This window comes from Vulpes lagopus, chromosome 2 (assembly GCF_018345385.1).
Source record: "Vulpes lagopus strain Blue_001 chromosome 2, ASM1834538v1, whole genome shotgun sequence".
NCBI classification, from domain to species: Eukaryota; Metazoa; Chordata; class Mammalia; order Carnivora; family Canidae; genus Vulpes; species Vulpes lagopus.
Window position 1 is genome coordinate 108,431,306 of NC_054825.1, and position 21,121 is coordinate 108,452,426.

A 21,121-nucleotide genomic window follows, 5' to 3' on the forward strand; every position below is an offset into this window, starting at 1 on the left:
ATAAATATATATTTTATTATAAGATGTATTCTAGTTCCGTAAGTGATTAGTTTATGAATTCCATTATTATAGCCCATTAATGATTTTTATCTTCCTCCATTTCCAACCACAATTACCTGTGCCCAACTTTAGCAATTCTACCTTACTAGCAACTCAGATTTTCATAGCTCATGGGACAGGATGGCTCCCAAAGCCTATATCTGTTTTCATTCCTCATTCATCCCTCAATGAACTGTAGTCTGGTTTCCATCCCATCATGCCAGTATAGCTTTTTGATTTTCAGAGAACTTTTAACTCTCTTCTTAACTAACCCACTTGTATCATTAAAAAAACTCTTCCTCTCATTCATTGATTTCTAAACCATCCCTTCCCCCATTTTCTTCCTACCACTCGATTCTTGCAATTCTCCCATAGAATCCATTTATTAAGTTTCCAGGAAATGTTTCAGGTTCTCAGCCTTTTTTTCACTATACACTTACTTTCCCTTTGGGAAAATTTACCAATCTCCATAGATTTAACCCACCACTTGATACTGGCAAACTTTGTGAATCACCTGAATCTCCCTGATAATGTCCATACAGATTGATCTGGTGTCTACTGTTAGTTAGTTCATCCCTCGGGCATTTCAGGCCTAATGTGAAGAGAAACTTAATCCCACTCCAAAGTAGGGATATGGCCTGTTGGGAAAGGTTTCTTAGAACTAGTGAGGTGGTGCTGCATCATCAAGGTGATTTGTGGTTATTCAGGAAAAAAAGAAGGAGGAGCTAAAGGAATGAAGGCGTGAGGAAGAATTAGAGGTTGGTGGAACAGGAAAATTATGGAGGCCTAAGAAAGCAGGGCATATTCGAGAATGGCCAGTATGTAGAGGCATTACCAGAGGCATTGCCATCAGCTTCCAAATGTCTGTCTGCACAGCGGGAATGCATTTCAGTAGGAAATCATCCGTGGGTTTTAAGTAGATGAAGGATATGATTTAATTAGTCAATATTCATTGTGCACAACATTCACAGTATCCTGACTGAGGAATGATACAAAGAAGCTCAAAGCCCAGAGATAAAAAGAGCAAGTAAAGACCAAGAAACTTTTCTACCAAAGAAAAAAAAACTAAAACTTTTAAATGCTAAATAAATAAAAGTGAAAAACAAAGATGGTAGGAGATATTTACAGTAAATGCGACCAATGGTTAATACCTATTGATAAAAAACTCATACAAATTGATATTAATATGGAAAAGACATGAACACTTGTGCAAATGTATGCATTTAGCATTTATACTAAGATGAGAAAATATTCATCCTCATTTGTTAAACATATTAATCCAAATTGAACAATACGAAGATGTCAGAAACTAAATGTTTACATTCTGCAAACTCCATATGTTGAAGCACTAACCCCCAATGTGATGATGTTTGGAGGTGGGGCCATCAGGATTACATTTATGAGATGGCTCCCTAAGAGTGTGGCCTCCATGATGGGACTTAGTGTCCTTATTAAGAGGAGGGAGAGAGAGACCATACTCTCTTGAGCACTCTCTAGCATGTGAGGACACAGTGAAAGGCGATGGTCTACAAACTAGTAAGAGGGTTCTTATTAGAACCAGACCATGCTGCCACCCTGATCTTGGATGTCCAGCCTCCAGAAATGTGAGAAAATGAACATCTGTCATTTAAGTCATCTGATCTATGGTATTTTGTTATAGCAACCCAAGCCGACTAAGAAGACCTGTTCTCCCATTTAATCAGCAAATAATCTTTATCAGGAATCATAAACTATAAATTTTTATTTTATTAACTTATGTAGGGGTCTCTGTCTGAAGAGCATAATATGAAATGGGCATGATATTTGTACATTTGTTCTGGAAGGAAAAGCACAAAATTAGCAATAGGTGGTAGAATTCTATGTGATTTATTGAGCTTTCCCTCCATTCCAGAGTTTATTTTTTATGTAACTTAAACACATTAATTATTTGCATCTTTGTAGTCAGAAGCCTGTCTCATCTCTGCCTCTGGATCTCCTCATTCAATCAGTCGTGTGCCCTAGATTATTCTCCTTTAGGATTTTTCCCAAACCCAGCTTTCTGGTATAGTGACTAAGGACATATCCTGGAAAACAGAAGCACAGGGGTCTCTTTCGTACTACTGACTAACTCTGATTTCTGCCAGCTTATTGAAGCAACCAAAGCTTAGGTTTTCTTGTCCGTGATGATCATTTCATGCAAGTTTTGTTGAAAACTGAAACCAACAATGCTTGTAAAACATAAATAGATCATTAGGGGATTTTGTTGTTGTTGATGGTGTCCTAATTTAAGGTCTTTGCCGCCTTGTGTTTGGGCCACTGCTCGAAAGTCCAGCCTGATCACTGTGACTCCAGGCCCCTCCTGTTAGATCTCAGTGTAATAAGCTTCCTAAAGTAGCTTACCCACAACACTTGGATGTTTTTTCCTGCTGCTCACGATTACCTGTAGGGCCTGATTGTTCAAGACTCCACAAGATGTCTATATATGTTGAACATTTGTTGATACACACACACACACACACACACACACACCATATAAGGCATTGTTATCTCTTCTGGCTATTACTAACAAAAATACCACTATCATAATGTTTTGTTATATTATTAAAATTTCTTATAAAAACTTTAGCTGATAATACACACTCATTTTTGTTAATGATAAGGTGCTTCATCTACCACTACAATAAGATTTGCTAATTGTAATACTTTGGAAATCATATTCTTGGTTATCTGGTAACGTTAGGTAATGCAAAATTTCTGATGCGTTAACAGTTATGATTGGCAAGTGGGGCAGACACTGAATTACAGTCCTACTTACTCAGAAGTCTAGGCTAATGGCAACAAATTTGCTGGTCCTCCCTCGGGCTAATATTCAAGTGCCTCTGTAGCTGGAAGACAGTATAGCTCTTGCCTACCAACTGCTTAACCACATCACTTTCATTGAATCCAAATTTCAGGTTAAAGCTGATGAAAATAGGAGGGGCACCTCGGTGGCTCAGTCAGTTGTCTACCTTTGGCTCAGGTTGCAATTCCGGGGTCCTGGGATGGAGCCCCTGCATCGGGCTCCCTCCTCAGTGGTGAGTCTGCTTCTCCTCCCTCTACGGCTCCCCATGCTTGTGCTCTCTTCCTGTCTCTTTCTCTCAAATAAATAATAAATCTTTTTTAAAAAGCTGATGAAGGGATCCCTGGGTGGCTCCGCGGTTTAGCGCCTGCCTTTGGCCCAGGGCGCGATCCTGGAGACCCCAGATGGAATCCTACATCGGGCTCCTGGTGCATGGAGCCTGCTTCTCCCTCTGCCTGTGTCTCTGCCTCTCTCTCTCTCTCTCTCTCTGTGACTATCATAAATAAATTTAAAAAAATTTTTTTTAAAAAGCTGATGAAAATCAGAAATTAATGTCTTTGTATCCTTATTGTTTCATTGTTAGTAAGCTGGCTAAACAGGCGCATTAGAATAACGCAGTATAAATTTCCCACTTGAAGTAAAGGGCTCTTTTTTTTTTATCAGCCTCAGGTTATGCTAAAAAATACTATTAAATAGCAAAAATTTCAAATTATATAATGAAGAATTTTATATATGTAAATATATAAATTATAAATATACATTTTATATATATAATTTCAAATTATATAATGAAGAATTTTAGAGAACCTTAAAATTCTTGCCTACTAATTATTTTTTGTGACCATATGACAGAGCCTGTGCTCTACATCATAAATCCTTCCAGCATTCAATAAGTGTAGGCATATAAAGTATTCTGTCATTGATAGTCACTTCAAAGTGCATTCAATATCTTGGTTCCCAAGTGCATTAGATTTTATTAAAACATTCTGCTGCGACACCCATTCTTCCTAATTGGTTTATGGACAGCCCCCACCATTGAGGCAAATCCTAATTGCATTTTCCCACAAATCTAGTTTGATTTATGGTTCCTTATTTGTTCTATATTATTTATAATGAATGGGGTAAAATTCTTAAGATACTAACTAAAACCTGCAGTAGTCCTCTTAAGACATTAAATAAAATCTGCAGTAGTCCTATAAATATGGGCTGTACATAAGGATTCTTAACAGTACTTTTACTCATTTTTAATTTTATTTAGTCAACTTACATCCATCTGTGTGATTTCCAGTAGTAATATCTTTATTACCTTTCCAGAGATTATTATTTACTTGATTTTTCATGTACAGGTTTTTAGAATTACTTAGAATGCTGGAATGGAGTATGTGTAGAATATAAAAAATGTTATATCCTTCTATTAGATTTAAGTAAGTAAATATGTATTTGGAACGGAAAAAAAATTATTATCCAGGGACAGTGACAAAGCATCTGCATAAAATTAGATAATGCCCATGTTGCACTAACAGGTGTAACTGAAAATTTTCTAGTTAGTTTTCAAATTACAACTTTGAGATGCCAAGACTTAATTTGGAAGGGGCTTATAGCAGAATCCAAAAAAAAAAAAAATACAGTGTTTTAAAATGAGTAAATGGCAGAAATATAAAAACAGAGGATAACAGACACTGAAGAAAGAATTTCTGTACTGTTGAGTGATCACATAGCAAACTAAGTAAAGACTTTCCATGAAATTGTAGGCATGGAATCGTTTCTGTAGGGAGTCCATGAAAATTTATGGGAAGAAAGAGGAAGTACACATTATCTATAACAGTTTATAAAAAGCCTTCTAGGCTTCTTAGAAATATGTTCGTTCTTTGAAAAGTTTGGATGATTAGAATTTTGAATTCAGAATCAGAAAGAATGTATTTAGAAGAAGAGACAAAAGGCAAAAGAGAAATCAATTTTAAGATAAATACAAAGAAAAGGGACAAAGATGAATACTTTCTAGAAAATCTTTGGTCATTGAACAAATGGGAGGTTTGCTAACAACAACATAAAAACTTGGCATCTAGAAAAATTGAAAAGGCTGGTTAGCAGATGATACATAGGCAAGAGATCTTAATGATGGCTGTAGCTCAATGTTTTGAACAAGGATTTGAACCTTTTATCCCTACTGGACCAGTAAAGAGCAGTACCCACAGTTGAGGGGGGTACCTTGGACACTCACCCTGTCAGCAGGGAAAAGCTCTTGCCCCTTTGTGCTGAGGTGCCTCCTAGTGGGACAGGAATGTCATCCCTGCCCAGCAGCAGTGAGGCAACCCCTTTCTGTGGTGTCAGTGTGGGGAGCAGTAATGGGGCACTGCCACTCCTCCCTGTCCACAAAGTCCCTGGAGGCCTGGTGGTGCTGGAGCCTCCAGCTTCACCCAGTAGCAATGAAAAACTCCCTCTCCTGAGTCAACAGAGGCCAGGTAGGGTTCCAGGATTTCTACCCCAACCTGACAGTAGTGAGCTAATACCCTTCCCCACATCTCTGCCAGAGATAGGTTGGAATAAACCAGCTAAAACAGAAGATTTAAGATCTGGAGTCTCACCAGTGTCCAGGTTTCAACAGAAAATCAATTACCACACCAAGAATCAGGAAGATCAAAAAGCGGATGAAAAAAGACCATCAGTAGATGTCACCCTTAGCCTCTAGACCCTGGCAACCACCAATCTATTCTGTTTCTATGAGTTCGATTCTTTTATATTTCACATGTAAGTGAGATTACAGTTTTGTCTTTTTGTCTGACTTATGCACTTACTCAGCATAATGGCCTCAAGCTTCATCCATGTTGTCATAAATGGCAAGATTTTCTTCTGTTTCTGGCTGAATATTTCATTATATATGTATACATATGTATATATGTATAAATATATGTATATGTGTATATACACATATACACATATACATATGTATGTATATACACATTTGCTATTTTGTCCATATTATGAATTAACAAGATAATCATGTTTTTATTAAACTAGTAAATGACTAATTAAGTACATAAGGAAAATACATATGTATAAATATATGTATATGTATAAATAAATACATATGTATTTTCCTTATGTATTTAATATTTATTTTTTAAAACACAAAAATGAGGTATCTGCTGACCAGCAATCAGTACTGTACAATAATACAATACACATAAACATATACACATCTGCACTATTGCATGTAACTTTCTATAAATATGTGTGATGCTAGTTTAATTTGGCTGAGGTTTCTTTCTTTGGATCATGTTTTCCACTTTTTTAGAGGGTGTTAAAATGGTGATGTGATGGTAGATAGCAATCTTTTTTTTGGGGGGGGTATATAACTTATTGCCAAAATAAAAAGTTGTCAATTCTTTATCAATTTCCAAAAATGTGATTCAAAATTTACCACTCCATATATTGCTAAAGCCCAGGAGTGACATCTTCATGGTTTCTGTCATACATTAGGAATGTATGTGTAACATCCAGCTCAGGGCTCTGCTCAAAGTAGTTGTCATATACATATGGTTACTTAACAATTGAGTTTGTCTAAAAATGGTGGCTAATAATTCTAACACCAGAACAAATTTCAAATATTTTTTAAGATGCAATCATGCTTCCCCACTGCCCAGTGTCACTTCAATTACTTACATAATTATATGCCGGAAATAATGTGCCATGTAGTGAAGGAAATTCTGAACTCTAGGGGTGCCTGGGTGGCTCTGTTAAGTGTCTAACTTTTGATTTTGCCTCAGGTCATGATATAAGGCTGGTGGGATTGAGCCCCACTATAGGATCCAGGTTCAGTGAGGAGTCTGCTTGAGATTATCTTTTTCCCTCTGCCCTTTCCCTCCCAGAGTCTGCTTGAGATTCTCTCTCTCCCTCTCCCTCTGCCCCTCCCCCCAACCTTGCATGTGTGTGCGAGGACGCTCTCTCTCTAAAAAAATAAGAAATAAAAAAATAAACCCTAACAAATATCTTTGTGTTACCTTACTCTTCAACTCCAGTTCAGCATTTAATTATCTTAGTATTTTAATATACCACTCAGTTTCTAGTATTCACCTTTCTATGTACATCAGATAAAATGTATTTGTCATTATCTAACATATTTATTATTATATATATTATGTATATTATCTATAGTATGTATTTTTACATATTTCTTTATTAAAATTAAAGCTTTTATACAAACATTAAAAATTAACCTGGTATCAAGTAACTTAAAATATCAAGATATTATATAAATTATTTGCTATTTTGTCCATATTATGAATTAACAAGATAATCATGTTTTTATTAAACTAATAAATAACTAGTATTTACTTTTTTTTCAGAGAAGGATAATGAGTGATCTATAATTTTCTAAGTAGTTTACTAATCACTTTCCATTTTGTAACCTAATGAATTAATTCATATGTAAATAATGCAGATTTAAAATATATTTCTAATGTGAATAACTCAATATGAAATGTTTCTTCTTTGAGAAAAATCTCAGTTTGGAGGATGAAAGATTCTTGTGCAGTCTAATTTTACTTTCTCATAAATTCATAATTTCAAATATATGCTATATGTACACATTTTTTCTTTTTAAATTCTTTATTATAACTTAATTTTATATAACATTTTTATAGTTTTCTTGTTATATTCACATGAGAACATATTTTACCATTTTATGTATATAGAAAGATTTAAAGGAACATATTTTACTTTTTAAAGTTTATTTTAGAGACAAATAATGGGAGTGGGAGGGGCAGAGGGAAAGAACCCCACACAGACTCCATGCTGAGTTCAGAGGCCAATGTGGGGCTTGTTCTCACAGCCCTGAGATCCAGACCTGAGCCTAAATCAAGAGTCAGATGCTTAACCTACTGAGCAACCCGGGTGCCACTATCGGACGTATTGTAATTTATTACTTCAGTATTCCACAAAGTATATCAAACCTGAGATTAGATTCAGCAATTCTTAGAAATCTTAACAGTTTTAACATTCTGAACTCCTCTCTTAAAAGTTTTACTTAAAAGTTTAGGCTTTTTTTTTCTTTATAGGTGATATTTTTTTAGTGACTTTTTTTCTAGGAATGCTTTCTAAAGTAGTTTGAAACAAAGTAACCCTTAATGATTATTAAATAATTATCTTCTTTAAATTTTTTGTATTAATGAAGTTGCTGTTGTCCATCATTAGACAATTTCATATAAACTAAAACTTAAGAGAAGTCTTTTCACCATACATTTTGGGTATTTTTCAAAACCTGATTCCTGTTATTTTTCTCTGAAGGTGAGAGGCCCTCCAGCTGCAGGAGCATTTAAAGAAAGACCAACCAAGCCCACAGCATTTCGAAAATTTTATGAGCGAGGAGACTTCCCAATTGCCCTTGAGCATGATTCGAAAGGAAACAAAATAGCGTGGAAGGTAAGTCAGGGCACAGCTGGGAGAACCAGCTGTGCAGTGAGAGTGACATCTCCCAATGCCAAACAAACTTGGCTAAGTAAATAAACTAGAGTGATTTCGCTGTGAATGGAAGGTGGTGGGTAAGCTCTTAGAGAAGGCCCCCCTGTGTCAGCTGTCCACTTTGACTAACAATTAAATTATAGCCTGCGAGAAAGAAAATGACAGAGTTGCTTTGCCTTAGAGAATTGTCTGCTACCCAATTCATCTCTATTTTTATGAGAACCTGGCAGTGCAGCCTGTTTCAGGCAGTCCATCAAATGATGGAACTGGTGGCTGAATTCGGAGAGCAACAGCCATTTATCTACCCCAAATTTCACCTTCCTGCAGGACACTTCCAAATAGAAGCTTTAATTACCTAAATGGATAGGTCAAGACTGTCTGCTCCCTGGAAATGCAGAGTGGAATACAAAAGAAGGTCGGTTCCCGTCTCCGCACTCTCTCTGTCTGCGGCACATGTCAGTGACAGTGGCTGTCATACGTGCCCGGTTAGAGGCTGACCTCCACACTGAAACCATTACAGCACTGACATTTTTCTGACAAAAGGTTAATTGGCTTCAAAATAAATGTATTGCCTAATGATTCCATTCTAATGTGGCCGTGTTTCTTTCTAAAAGGCTCACTGATATTATTTGTAAAAACTTGCCAATCTCTTAACTGGAGAAGGCTTTTACATTTAATTTGAAAAACGAATGCTGATCTCTAACCAGCCTCTGCTATTTAATTGTTTTTTGTTATCAAGGACTTTGCCTTGGGTGATATTTATCAGCTAAAAGGGCTTCTCTGCCTAAAGACAGAGTTTGCACACGTGTATAGCCTTGGGTTGAGGAACAGGAGATTTTTGCCAAATGCCATCTGACTGAAGCAATTGACCCATTTCATGAAAAAGTCCCACAATAGTGTCTGAAGGTGAAGATAGGAATTGTTTGTACTCTGTGTAAATTTGCATTAAAAAATAAAATGACCAAAGTGAAGAATTCATCAAAGTAAATACTTAAATTCATCAAAATTAACCTTTTCCTTCTTTTATGGAGCAACTAAGAGTTGCTTGCATTATTTCTAGTATGTCTTTAAGTGTTTTCATAGAATTATCAAACATTTCTAAACCTTGAGCAACCATTAGAAATTCAGTTATTGAAAGTAGAATTGCTACAAACTATTTGGCAATGGAAATCTGAAGCTGTCCCTGTATTAAATTATGTCGTAATTTTTTTAGGAGGATGAAGGACATCACTATCTTGCTTTTAATCATTTCTATTAAAATGTGAATTTATTATGTGACAATGTGCACACATAATGAGGAAAAACTTATAGCAAGTATAAGTAATCCAGATATTTTAGTCTTAATGTAAGTTCATATTCTCAGAATTTTACTGTAATTTTTGGGTTTGCTTATATTTGATTAGGTACATGGATTTTGTGTTTATTTGTCTGTATACTGGCTCCACATGGTAAAAATGGAGGTTCTTAAAAATCTGATTCCCTTGGAGTAGAAGAATATGCTATAATTCCTTATAAAAAGTCAGTAGATTTTGGTGTTTTAAGCAATTATAGCTCATAAGAATTGTATCAATAAAAAAGTTATAGATTTATTTTTGACCTGTTCAAATAATCTTATGAGTAACTTTTAGAAGTGTCAAGAGACTCGGAAAAAACCTTCATCTTGAAAATAATGAAAATGTAGGATGAATCATTTTCCTTTATCTTTGACAATCCAGCAGTCAGAAAGGATATAAACTACTTTTCTTTTTTATGGCCATATTAATTCTTTTAAGTTTCTATTGACAACAATACTGATTCAGCAAGCTAAAAAGTCAGAATAAAAAGGAAGCAATTTATTTGCTGCCAGTGGTAGAATAATAGCCTACATTTAAAGAAACATCTTATCCTATGACCTGTGGGCTTCTGCCAACTACATTTCATTTGTACTACTCTAATATTGAAAATAAGATGTTAAAATGATTAAGTATAGGCTTATAAACAATCTCTCAACCTATTCATATTTATTTCTTAGTGCATGTGCTGTGGGGACAATCTGGTACTAGGTAGGGGTAGAGGGCTTCTTTAGGACAGATACCATACCTAAGGAAGGGGCCTTAAATGTTGAAGGAAACAGGCCTACCCCCACATCTCACGAAATAAAAACAAAAGCAAAACAACCCAAGACCCTGTACTATACTTTCTTCCTGTGTGTGGACAGAGCACAGATTTTCATGTCACAGCTCATGCCCCTGCTGAAGGCTCCTGAGTAACTCTGTTTCCCAGGAAAATACTGGTCCACTCTCCATACTCTTTGTGACAGCACTGGACTCCAAGGAGTTTCTGAGCCCCTGAAATGGTGTGTGTAATGAAGTAGCAAGAAGTAATGTGTTTTATCAGAACTTCCTGGGACTCTGAAGTACTTATGAGCCACTGTCCTGAGGGATGATGAAGGCTGTCCCAGCATCTGAGGCTCAGCTAGAATGTGAAGCTTCTGATCATTGCTGCCATGACCCCAAATTCCTTTCTATCTGTTCTAGATTAGCTGAACCCCATCAGCACTATATTAGAAGTCACCATATATTCTTGAAATAATAAAGCCACTCTATGGTAACAATTTATGAATTACTGCAAGTAAAGTCAGAAAATAGAAGAGTTAGATGTAGAAAAATGTCTTTATTTTTCAACCTGCATCCTGAACTGCCACCCTAATTTAGTGTACATGAAAATGGTTATTTATTTTATATGCCAAAACAACAAGGCAGACCAAACACCATAATCTGTGCAGTTTAGTCTATCCCTTATGGTATCGCTAAAAATAAGAGCATTAATACAAGTTTCTGCAATGGTGAAAATGTTCTACATCTGCACTGTCTAATAATTACAGCTAGCCATATGTGGCCATTAAGCACTTGAAATGTCCCTAGTGAGAGTGAGGAACTAAATTTTTAATTTTAATTAATTTTAATTTAAATAGCCACATGGTTACCATATTAGATGGTGCTGCTCTACATTATGCTAGTGGCAGTCAAAAATAAATGCCTGAAGCTGCTGGCCAGATAGAGGACTGTAGCTATGTGTGATTTACTATTAAAATGCCAAAGTAGGACTGATAAATGCATTTTTGTCATGGCTGTCTATGCTTATCATATATTCCTTGACGTAAAAAAAAGGTCTTGCAAAATTTTTGCAGTGAAATTTTTCCATGTGTTGATCAGTGGCAAGTTAATTATCTGTGAAAAATCTCGTCTGAAATATGAAATCTATCAGGCAATCTCTGGCATACTTATTTTTATTTTTAAATATGCATTTTCTAAATATAGCTAAAGAATTATTATTATTGGCTAAAGACACTTAAAAAACATAATAATGACTTAAACAAAAATTTTTGAATCTGTTTATTTTTCTGCATTTTCCTTGACTCTACCAACATTTAGGAAACATGACTTTGTTCTTTGGCTGACATTTCAATATCCAGAGTGTAGACAATAGAAGTGGAAAACAGCTAAACATTCTGGATAACATAAAGAAGCCGATGATCAGCGTGAACAACAGACATTCTACACTTGTGTTTGAGTTTCCACATCTTAAATTTCCACATGGGAGTAGAAGAGTTTTCTGTGAACTGTCCTCTAAAGTCCTCCTCCCGGAAACCTCCATCCCCACTCCCACACTCTTTTGGTTTCCTCCGGAGTTGTCCCCTCCTCCCCTTCCCCCTGCCTGCTCCCTCTTCTCCTTCCCCTCCTCCTTTTCTTCTTCTTCTTCATCCTGTTTCCCTTCCTCCTTCTCCTCTCTCTTCCTCCTGCCTTTCCTTTTCTGTTACTTCCTGTAATGTATATTTTTGCCTCTAGTATTCCCAAGGTCAATTTTGAAGAAGGAACAGAACCCCATTCTAATTCTCTATTTTGGGTGGGAATCTCAGGTTATCAGAAATAGTCACCCGAATGAATGTAAAATAATAATTGTTATTTACACACTTAATATGGAACAGAAATATAAATCAGATAACACATGAAATTCACTGTCTTATAAATTCTGATTCCCAGCTATTGTTTTAAAATAGTAGGGAAATACAAATTATTTTAAAATAACCACTTTGATATAGACCTTAGTCAAAGGAATTGGAGAAAAATGTCAGAATCATATTGGAGTTTTTTTTAAATTAGCTCTATGGTATTATAAACCATTCATTTATTTTGGAAAGCTACAACTACACTAAAGGAATCTCTGAGTTTCTTCACTTTATAGACATTTTGATGTAATAGTTACTGATTGAAATCACCTTTCTCCACCTATTCATGATACTGTGCTTTATGACAGAATGTGACATATACGAAGAGTCTTGTTTTCAATAAATTTCTAATGAACATGCCTAAAGATGTCCCAGATATTAGATAGGTTCTTTTTTAAAGATTTTATTTTTTTATTTATGAGAGACACAGAGAGAGAGAGAGAGGCAGAGACATAGGCAGAAGGAGAAGCAAGCTCCATGCAGGGAGCCTGATGTGGGACTCAATCGCGGGACTCCAGGATCACACCCTGAGCCGAAGGCAGACACTCAACCACTGAGCCACCCAGGAGTCCCTAGATGGGTTTGGATAAGAAATAGATATCCTATAACTCTCTGGCCAAATTAGGATATAATAGAAACCATTTTTTGCAAATGCAACTCAGAGAGCAAATATCCAGATTGTCTTAAAAGGGAAAAACTCAAAATAGGCTTTGTTAGCAAAACATAATCCCTCATCTGGCAAAGTTGTCAAAAGCATTGTCCAAAGTGGCATCACTGTCTGGGGCATTTCTACATTCTTGTTTTCTCATCCCTTGTTGAATATGTATATAAATGATTTTAGTAACCTGTTATATTGAAATAAAGTTAACAAAGCCAGAACTGATGTGCATAAGCAGGTACAGGTAAGAATGGACTTTAGGCAACCTCTGCTCACCGCCAAGAATGTGATCTTTCTCCCGGGCCTTTTGGAAAGGTATACAATGTCATCATGAAAGCATCCTTCCCTGAGGTTAATGTATTCATTATATGGTTACTTGTTGGTCAAAATTTGGATCACACAACTTTGTTTTTCTATTAAAAGGTGACTTCATACATTAACACTAATTAGGTAACTAAAAACACACTTTTCTGATTTTTTAACCAATAAATAAATTATACCTTTATATGAAGAAATATAAGATAGAGAAAAATAGCATATAATAAGGAAAGTGAAAGAAAATGAAAACCAGATAGAGACCAACAATGGAACCAATTTTAGGGTTAATTAAAATGACGTATCTGAAGTCTTCTAGGGTTGGGGTCTCTGTATTTTGGATTTTTTACTCATTTATCACAGTGCCTAGAATAGTATCTGGCACAGAGTCAGTGCCCAGTGATATGTACTGAATGAGTAGAAAGCATTGTAGAATATTGTTGACTATCTTCAGGTTTTACTGCTCTAGATACTGTTTCATGACATGCTTCTCACTCTGTAGGCCTTACTGCCTCTATTTGTTAGTGAAGACCATATACTAGATGATTAGTATGGCCCCTTTTTAATTATAGGAGCTCTAAGAAATTTCATTTCATCATTACTAAATTAACTATAATTTGTGATGTCCATGAAATATTTCAGGGGATAAATTCTTACTAGAAATTCCAGTAAATTTGAATGCATGCTTCAGTCATATATACTAGCTTTGGTAGGTTGGACTTTATCATGAAAATGCTCCTTTGATGATGTATATATGCTTTTCCAGTGAACTGACTTTTTTAAAATTTCTTAAATTTCAAAATGACAAGTTTACCTTTCTAAATGGCTAAATATATATATGTCCAATTTGACCATCCAAGTAAAGAAAATGCTGTGCATAAATTATTTGAATACTCAAATTTGTTTTTAAAATTCTGACAACAATGTCCAGGCCACACCCTCAATTCCAGGTTGACTCACTCATTGCCAATACTTGGGCATGACTTTTTAGAATTTCTTCTCAATATATTCTTTTTCTCGGTTCTTTGCAGTTCTTAGCAGCATTAGTATTCATGAACTATAAAAAACTCTAATGTGACTGTTTTCATTGACATAACTGATAATTTCCTACCAGGAAAAACAGTTATTGAATATAATTATTATTAAAATCATGCACTAATTTTCTTACAATTAAAATCAGCCCCAAACCATGGTAGCTCATTATCTGTAAATAGTATTGCATTTTAAAGTAAGTCACTCTGTGATATGATACCTGTTCCATTAGTCCTCATTATATTGCTCTCAAAATTCTATAATTTTGATTAATCATTAGTCCTTTGGTGTCTTCAATTTCTTAATGTTTCAGTTTCTTAAGGACTAAAAAAAATGATGTTATATCTATGTAGACCCTCTACTCCAGGTAAAGCCGATGTTGATTTTCGAGATCTTGTAGGCAAATTTATTTGAAAGTTGAATAATTTGTTTCACATGAAGAAGAATGAATGTTCTCTTGGAATTGTCCTGGGCTTCTCTTTCTTTTGATAACTGCCAAAGCTTGAGTTTGGATAGCAGGCCTTAGTAGAATTTGTAAGGCAAATTTTACAAAAGAAGTGACAATTTACCTGATTTTTGTACAAGAGAGCTGCCACGTTTCCACTATTAATTCCTCTGTGATTAATTAATAGACAGAGCTTATTCTAGAAGTCTTGAAAAAAAATAATCCTCTGGCAATTACTGTGCTGTTCTGTGTTTTTTGGAGGAGGGGACTGCATACACAATTAATGCCATTCTTTTATTTGATGTAAATTGCTATGTCTTAAAAGTGTACAGCATGAAAAAACAGCCATGTATCAGAAATAACTTTAATTTAAATTGGTTAGATGACCTCTGAAAGCTAGATGAAAGATTTTCTGCTGAATGGGCTGGTGCTCCCTGCTGCCTATATAATTTATGTGAGAAATTAGTGCGAATGGTTCACTTTTATGGAGCAGAGCTGCTTGTAGCAAGCCTGCAGAAACAATTTTCCCCCAAGCCTCCATCTGTTCTTCAAACTAGGGCATATGCCATCTCATCGAGCTTGAAAGTCAACTGATTTATAACTCCTGGAAAGTGCATAGATTGAAAAGAAAGGTCGACCGCCGCTCTGTGACAGTGATTTGGTAGGCACCGGCTGAAGACAATTCACATTACCAGGGGCCCAAGGGAAACAAGCAATGTTGTAAAGTTTCAGATCTCAGTGGACTGACAACTGGAAGAAAAACAAATCACTCTTGCTTTTTAAGTTAAACGACCCCCTGTTGAAAAGTAGGAGCGGTCTTGGTAGTGTTAGGGTGTCACAGCTGAGACACTGTGTTGTCACTCACCCTCAGTGATTGGGGCTGCCATTTCAGGAGTACCAGGACTGGAATCTTTAACACTGCGTTGCTGCTTGTTAGAAAGTTCTATTTGGGGACACAAACCCAACTTTGATGATTTTTCTGTATCTGCCTGGAGGGCAAATCTCCAATTCTGTTCCAATTAGTAATTTAATGAATGGCTCCCACTATGTTTTATCACTTGTCACATATCCCTTTTCTTTATTGAAGCACTTTTGAGATCAAAAGTTCTTTGACAGATGACAAGTGGAATCAGATTGATGGTATGATAGTTAAAAAAAAAAAATCAGTGTTTGTTTGATGCTTTTATTTAGAGTGGTCAAAGTGTCTCCCTATATTTGAGGTTTCCAGATATTGAGTGAATTCTCAACCCCCTGCAGTTGTATTCAAGTTTCTCTTTTTTTTTTCAGGTAAAATCTAAAGAAAGTGTTACTGAATACTGATATCAACTTTAATCCATATTAGAGGCAGCAATTTTAGGAAATTACATTTTAATAAGATTATTCTGACCTTGAAAGTTGTATGCAAGAATCGGCACTGATAGGATAATCAGTTGAATTCATGTAAAAAAAATCATCCTTATCATTAATATAAAGTTCTATTCTCAATATGACATATATAGTTATCTTATAAAATAAGAAAACATTGGGAAATAGAAGAAATAAATATATCAATCACCATTCTACCATTCACTGAATGCAACCGTTGATGTTTTAAAAAGTATGTCTGTCTACCTTTCCTTTTTGCCTACTCGAGGTCATAGTGTATACAATACCTTATAAAAACTATTTGTCATTATATGGCAAATTTAAAAAATAGGAGGCACTAATTTTTAGATTTTTTCTGATGTTTTGTTGGATTTTTCTGATTTTTTCATAGTTAAAAATAGTGGATTATTTTAGAAAATTTGGAAAACATAAAATGTATGCAGAAGACAGCATTTATTCTGAGACAACTTTTAGTAGTGTTTTAGTTCTGTCCTTCTTCTACACGTATGTTTTTAACTTTGTTGAAATTGTGTTTTGGGGCACCTCAGTGGCTCAGTGTCTTTGTGCCTTTGGCTCAGGTCGTGATCCTGGGGGTCCTGGGATGGAGTCACACATCGGGCTCCCTGCAGGGAGCCTGCTTCTCCCTCTGCCTATGTCTCTGCCTTTCTCTCTGGTCTCTCATGATTAAATAAATAAATAAAATCTTAAAAAAAAAAAAAAAAAAGAGTGTTTCATAGGATGATTTTTAAGGGACTCCAGGGAATGTTCAAGGACCTCATTAGGAAAGGATATTAATAATGGACATAACTGCCACAAGAGTATTAATAATTAATAGCTCTCTCCAGTTCAACAACAGCAACAACACACACACACACACACACACACACACACACAAAACATGGTTTAATATGCATTTTTAAATTCCCAGTGGTCATCACTGAAGGCTTCTAGAAAACACATGTGCCACTTTGGCAGTGGCATACATGGCATCTCCTTTAGTAATTCATACACTACTGACTGCCACATAAGTGCGTTTGTTGTGCATGGTTATTAGTATATTTTTGGAGAAGAGAAGCAAATATTAAAAAATTTTATTAACTATTAAACACATTTCTTGCTTTTGGGAAAAGTATAAAAGTGGACAAAGGCTGCTGACAAAATCATTGTAAAACCAATCTCTGTTCCCAATCTAAGATATATCCCTAACAGGAACAACAAAAATCCAAAATTGTGTTCCAGTCTGAACAAGGGAAAACACATAAAAGTTTGGAACTATAAATTTCCACTCTTTGAGTTTTTACTTAGATTCATCTTTCTCTGTGTTCATGTATATCTTTAAGCAATTTTATGAAAAGCAGGTACGTGTGTTGAGTATTTCTGAATCCTTGAGTATCTTGAAGGTATTTTTCAGCATTTATACATGCAGCACTATTTTGTTTCACATTAACATCCTTAAATTACAACCATTCCTCTCCATACCTCTGAAGAATCTAACCATCATTACATTCTAACATGTGATTGCTGAGAAATTAAGACCATTCTGATTTTTATTCCCTTGATCTGTTTTGGTTTGCTTGTTTATTTTGTTTGGCAGCCTGGTAATTGCACTATTTTCATATAATTAAAAGTTGCTTCCATATGTATATTTTCCTTTCAGTAATTCTTTAATATATAGTAAGCTTATTCTATCTACTTACTTGAACTTTTTTCTCAAGTGAGGAAGGTTTTCTTTTTTTTTCCTGTAATGTCATTGATGATTATTTTTGTTACAATGTTTTTCTTTCATAGTACAAATACATGAAGAGTGTAAACATATTTTATCCCATCACTCCTATCATTGTCTCCCTCAATATTTTCATCTTTTTTATATTTTTAAAAAACTTTTATGAGAGCTTTCTTATATTTTCTGTTTTCTTTAGTATCAATTTGTCTATCATTTCCTTGAATTCAATTTTTACTTCCACTGCTATATTTAGTCCTACAAATCTTCATATTGCTCATTTCATCCCTCATATTATTATCCATATTGGCTTCAAAATCATTGTATAGGCAAGTTTATCATAGATAATGTTCTGACTTATTCATATTTTGTGACCCAGATTAAGCAAAAATAAAAAATATGGGCCAACCACAACTCCCAGCCCTCAGGTAGCCTCTACTAATTTGTTGGTATGAACTCCTAAAACCCTTCTTCTCTGCATTCACAAATCTGTGTATGTATTGCAAATTTTTAAAGAACACTTTACTTATACTTCATAACTTTTTTCAATTAATTACAAGTCATAACCATCTTTCCACATCAGTGATTGTGCACTTTAAAAATCATTTTGGGAATCTCTAGGGTACTCTACAATTTAACCAATTGCCTATTGTTGGGTATTAATGTTTTTCTTAGATAGTAATGCTTTTCTCCAATCTTTTGCTAATATAAGCAATACTGTTATCAGCATCATTGTACATATTGTATATCTTGTGTCTTGCAAACATGTCTGATTATTTCCTAAGGGTAAAATCTCATTTTCTTTTTGCCTATCCTATTCTCAACAAATGGATTTCTGCTTTTCTTCTATAAAGAGGTTTGGCTTTGTGAATCTTTGAGCATGCCCATTTCTAAAAATCACTGCTTTTTCAGTAATGAATTTAAAGGGGCTTCTTTATCATCTAAATGTATAAAAGATGATGTTCTGTCTCATTTTTTGCAAGATTCATATGTTACTGTTTACTTACCTTCAATTTTACCTCAATCTAGAATTTGTGTTTGCTAAAACATAGAGCATGTGATTGTCCTTGATCTCACTCACTCTACTTGGGGACAGGTAAGCTCTCCTTATCAGCATTACATAGGTAGACTGCCCAGCTCCTAGCCAATACCGCGTCTGGTCTGAACATGCTTTATCTTGTCCTGTTCTGTTGGCCTTACAGGGACTCCCTGTAACTTCTGACAGTAAGATATATGAATTAGGTAAACCTGTACAATACTAGAAATGCACATGTACTTAGCTGTGTTTTCTTCTGCTCTTACCTGCAGCATTTTGCTTGTGGAGCATGCTGCTTTCCAGGGTGCAATGCAATGTGCTACTAGGAGTCTCTGTCCCTCCTTCCTGTTCAGAGGTTTTCCGAGAGTTGGCTGCGAATGAAGGCAGCAGTGATATTGACAGATGAAGATGAAAGCGGATAGCTTCGCTTTGTCTTTGTCTTAAAAAGCAACTACTTCACAGCAGCAGGATAATGGCTGAGTCCATGCCTGCCCCCAACTGATTTTATTCCCATTGTACCTTTCTGAGGGCACAGAAAGTATAGGAGGCATGAAAAAACCACCTAATGACTGGTTGCAAACGTAGTTGACCATGAATTGTGGTTTTTCAGTCCACTACCATTGGCCTCATTATATGTAAAAATTCCTTTTCTTTCTGCCTGTGCATTCATTATTATATCTGGTTTCAGTTGCATGTTGAGTTTTTCTCCTTGTCTATATCTTCGTAAGTAATTTTGTGACATGTTGGGAGACACTGTGCCAGATACTCTTGTCCAAATGCTATTTCAAACAACCAAGTCCAATTTAGTTCTCTCCATCATGGGACCTTATTCCATTACAAAGAAGTAATGTGATCTCATCAACGCTTAGGCAACAGTGACTCATCTATTCATAAAAGAATTGAGTAACTATAATGGATAAGACTCAGCGGCGAGCTTTGTAGCCTAGCTGATAGGGGTTCTGGTCTTGAGAAGCTTATTGACTAGAGTAGATCATTGTTTAATGAAGAAACTGAAAAGTGAACAAAGAGCGCATATCAAATCTTAAACCAAATCACGTCCTCTTGCATAGTTTATAAATTTGTGACCCTTTATTCAGTACATGTTCAACATTTGCTACTTTAATAATATGGCTCAAATATTTTCTGTAAACAAAGTTTATTTATTTATTTATTTGTTTGTTTATTCATTCATTCATTTATTCATGAGACACACACACACACACACAGAGAAAGAGAGAGAGGCAGAGACACAGGCAGAGGGAGAAACAGGCTCCATGCAGGGATCCCGATCAGGATCAACCCCAGGACTCCAGGATCATGCCCCCAGCCGAAGGCAGGCGCCAAACCGCTGAGCCACCCAGGGATCCCCTAGACAAATTTTCTTTAAACAAATTTTTTTAAATTGAGAGGCTTTACAAAATTTTTACTAGTTCACAAATTTGTTTACATTTCAGTGAATGCAGTTTTCTGATGCTTGTTTTTTTCTCCTGCTTCAGTCTATTATGATGTAAACAGTAAATTTTACCTTTAAAATGACCACAAGGTGACCAATCCACATTCCTATATGTCTACACATTATGGCAATCCCAGGTATCACTCAGACATCCCTGACTCCAGAATTCTACACTGTGTTTTGAAACAAACACTGTTATTCATTTTTCTACCTAGATGTGAATTTTACAGATTATCCTGTTTGAGATTCAATCTGTTTTAAATTTGAAGACTCTGGAGTCCCTAGTAAATACACATGGGATTTTTTTCATGGTTACTTTCATATCTCTTAATCTCTTTTTTCTTACTTCCATCTCTTTAATCTACTTGTTTCATTCTAGACTAATTCCTCAAATCTGTCTTCCAATTTAATGATTCTCTTTCTTCTGTTAGGTTCAATGTACTGCTTAACATGTGTGTTGGATTTTATCTTTTAATTCGGTTTCAGTGAATATCAATTCTAGAATTTATTTTTTGTCTCCTTAAAAGATCCGCCTGTTTTTTTTTCCTTCACTGTGTCTTTTTCTGCTTTATGGTTTCTCTTATTGTCTTTATCAGGTTATATATTTTAAATATATTCATTTAAAGTTTCTTTCACATTCATCTATTATCTGTAGTTCCCAGGATATGTTTGAATCTGCCACTTTCTCTTACTCTCAGCTGTTTTGTTTTCTTGTGTGCTTTATGATACTTTACTGGGAGCATCCCTTTTGAAAAATGCCCTTCCCTTGGGAATCCCTCATGCCCTGGGATG

The 21,121-nt window shown here is 35.4% G+C and overlaps 1 protein-coding gene across 2 annotated transcripts in view; it reads left to right on the forward strand.

Moving 5' to 3' along the window:
* The window catches only part of PACRG (parkin coregulated), a 521,176-nt gene that overhangs the window by 75,001 nt on the left and 425,054 nt on the right, over nt 1-21,121 (forward strand). The window contains exon 2 of one of the 2 annotated variants that reach the window (XM_041744986.1): nt 8,144-8,278. The exons of the other annotated variant lie outside the window; for it this stretch is intronic. Coding sequence (XP_041600920.1) covers nt 8,144-8,278 — 135 coding nt within the window. The remainder of the gene's footprint in view (nt 1-8,143; nt 8,279-21,121) is intronic. 2 annotated transcript variants of the gene reach the window in all.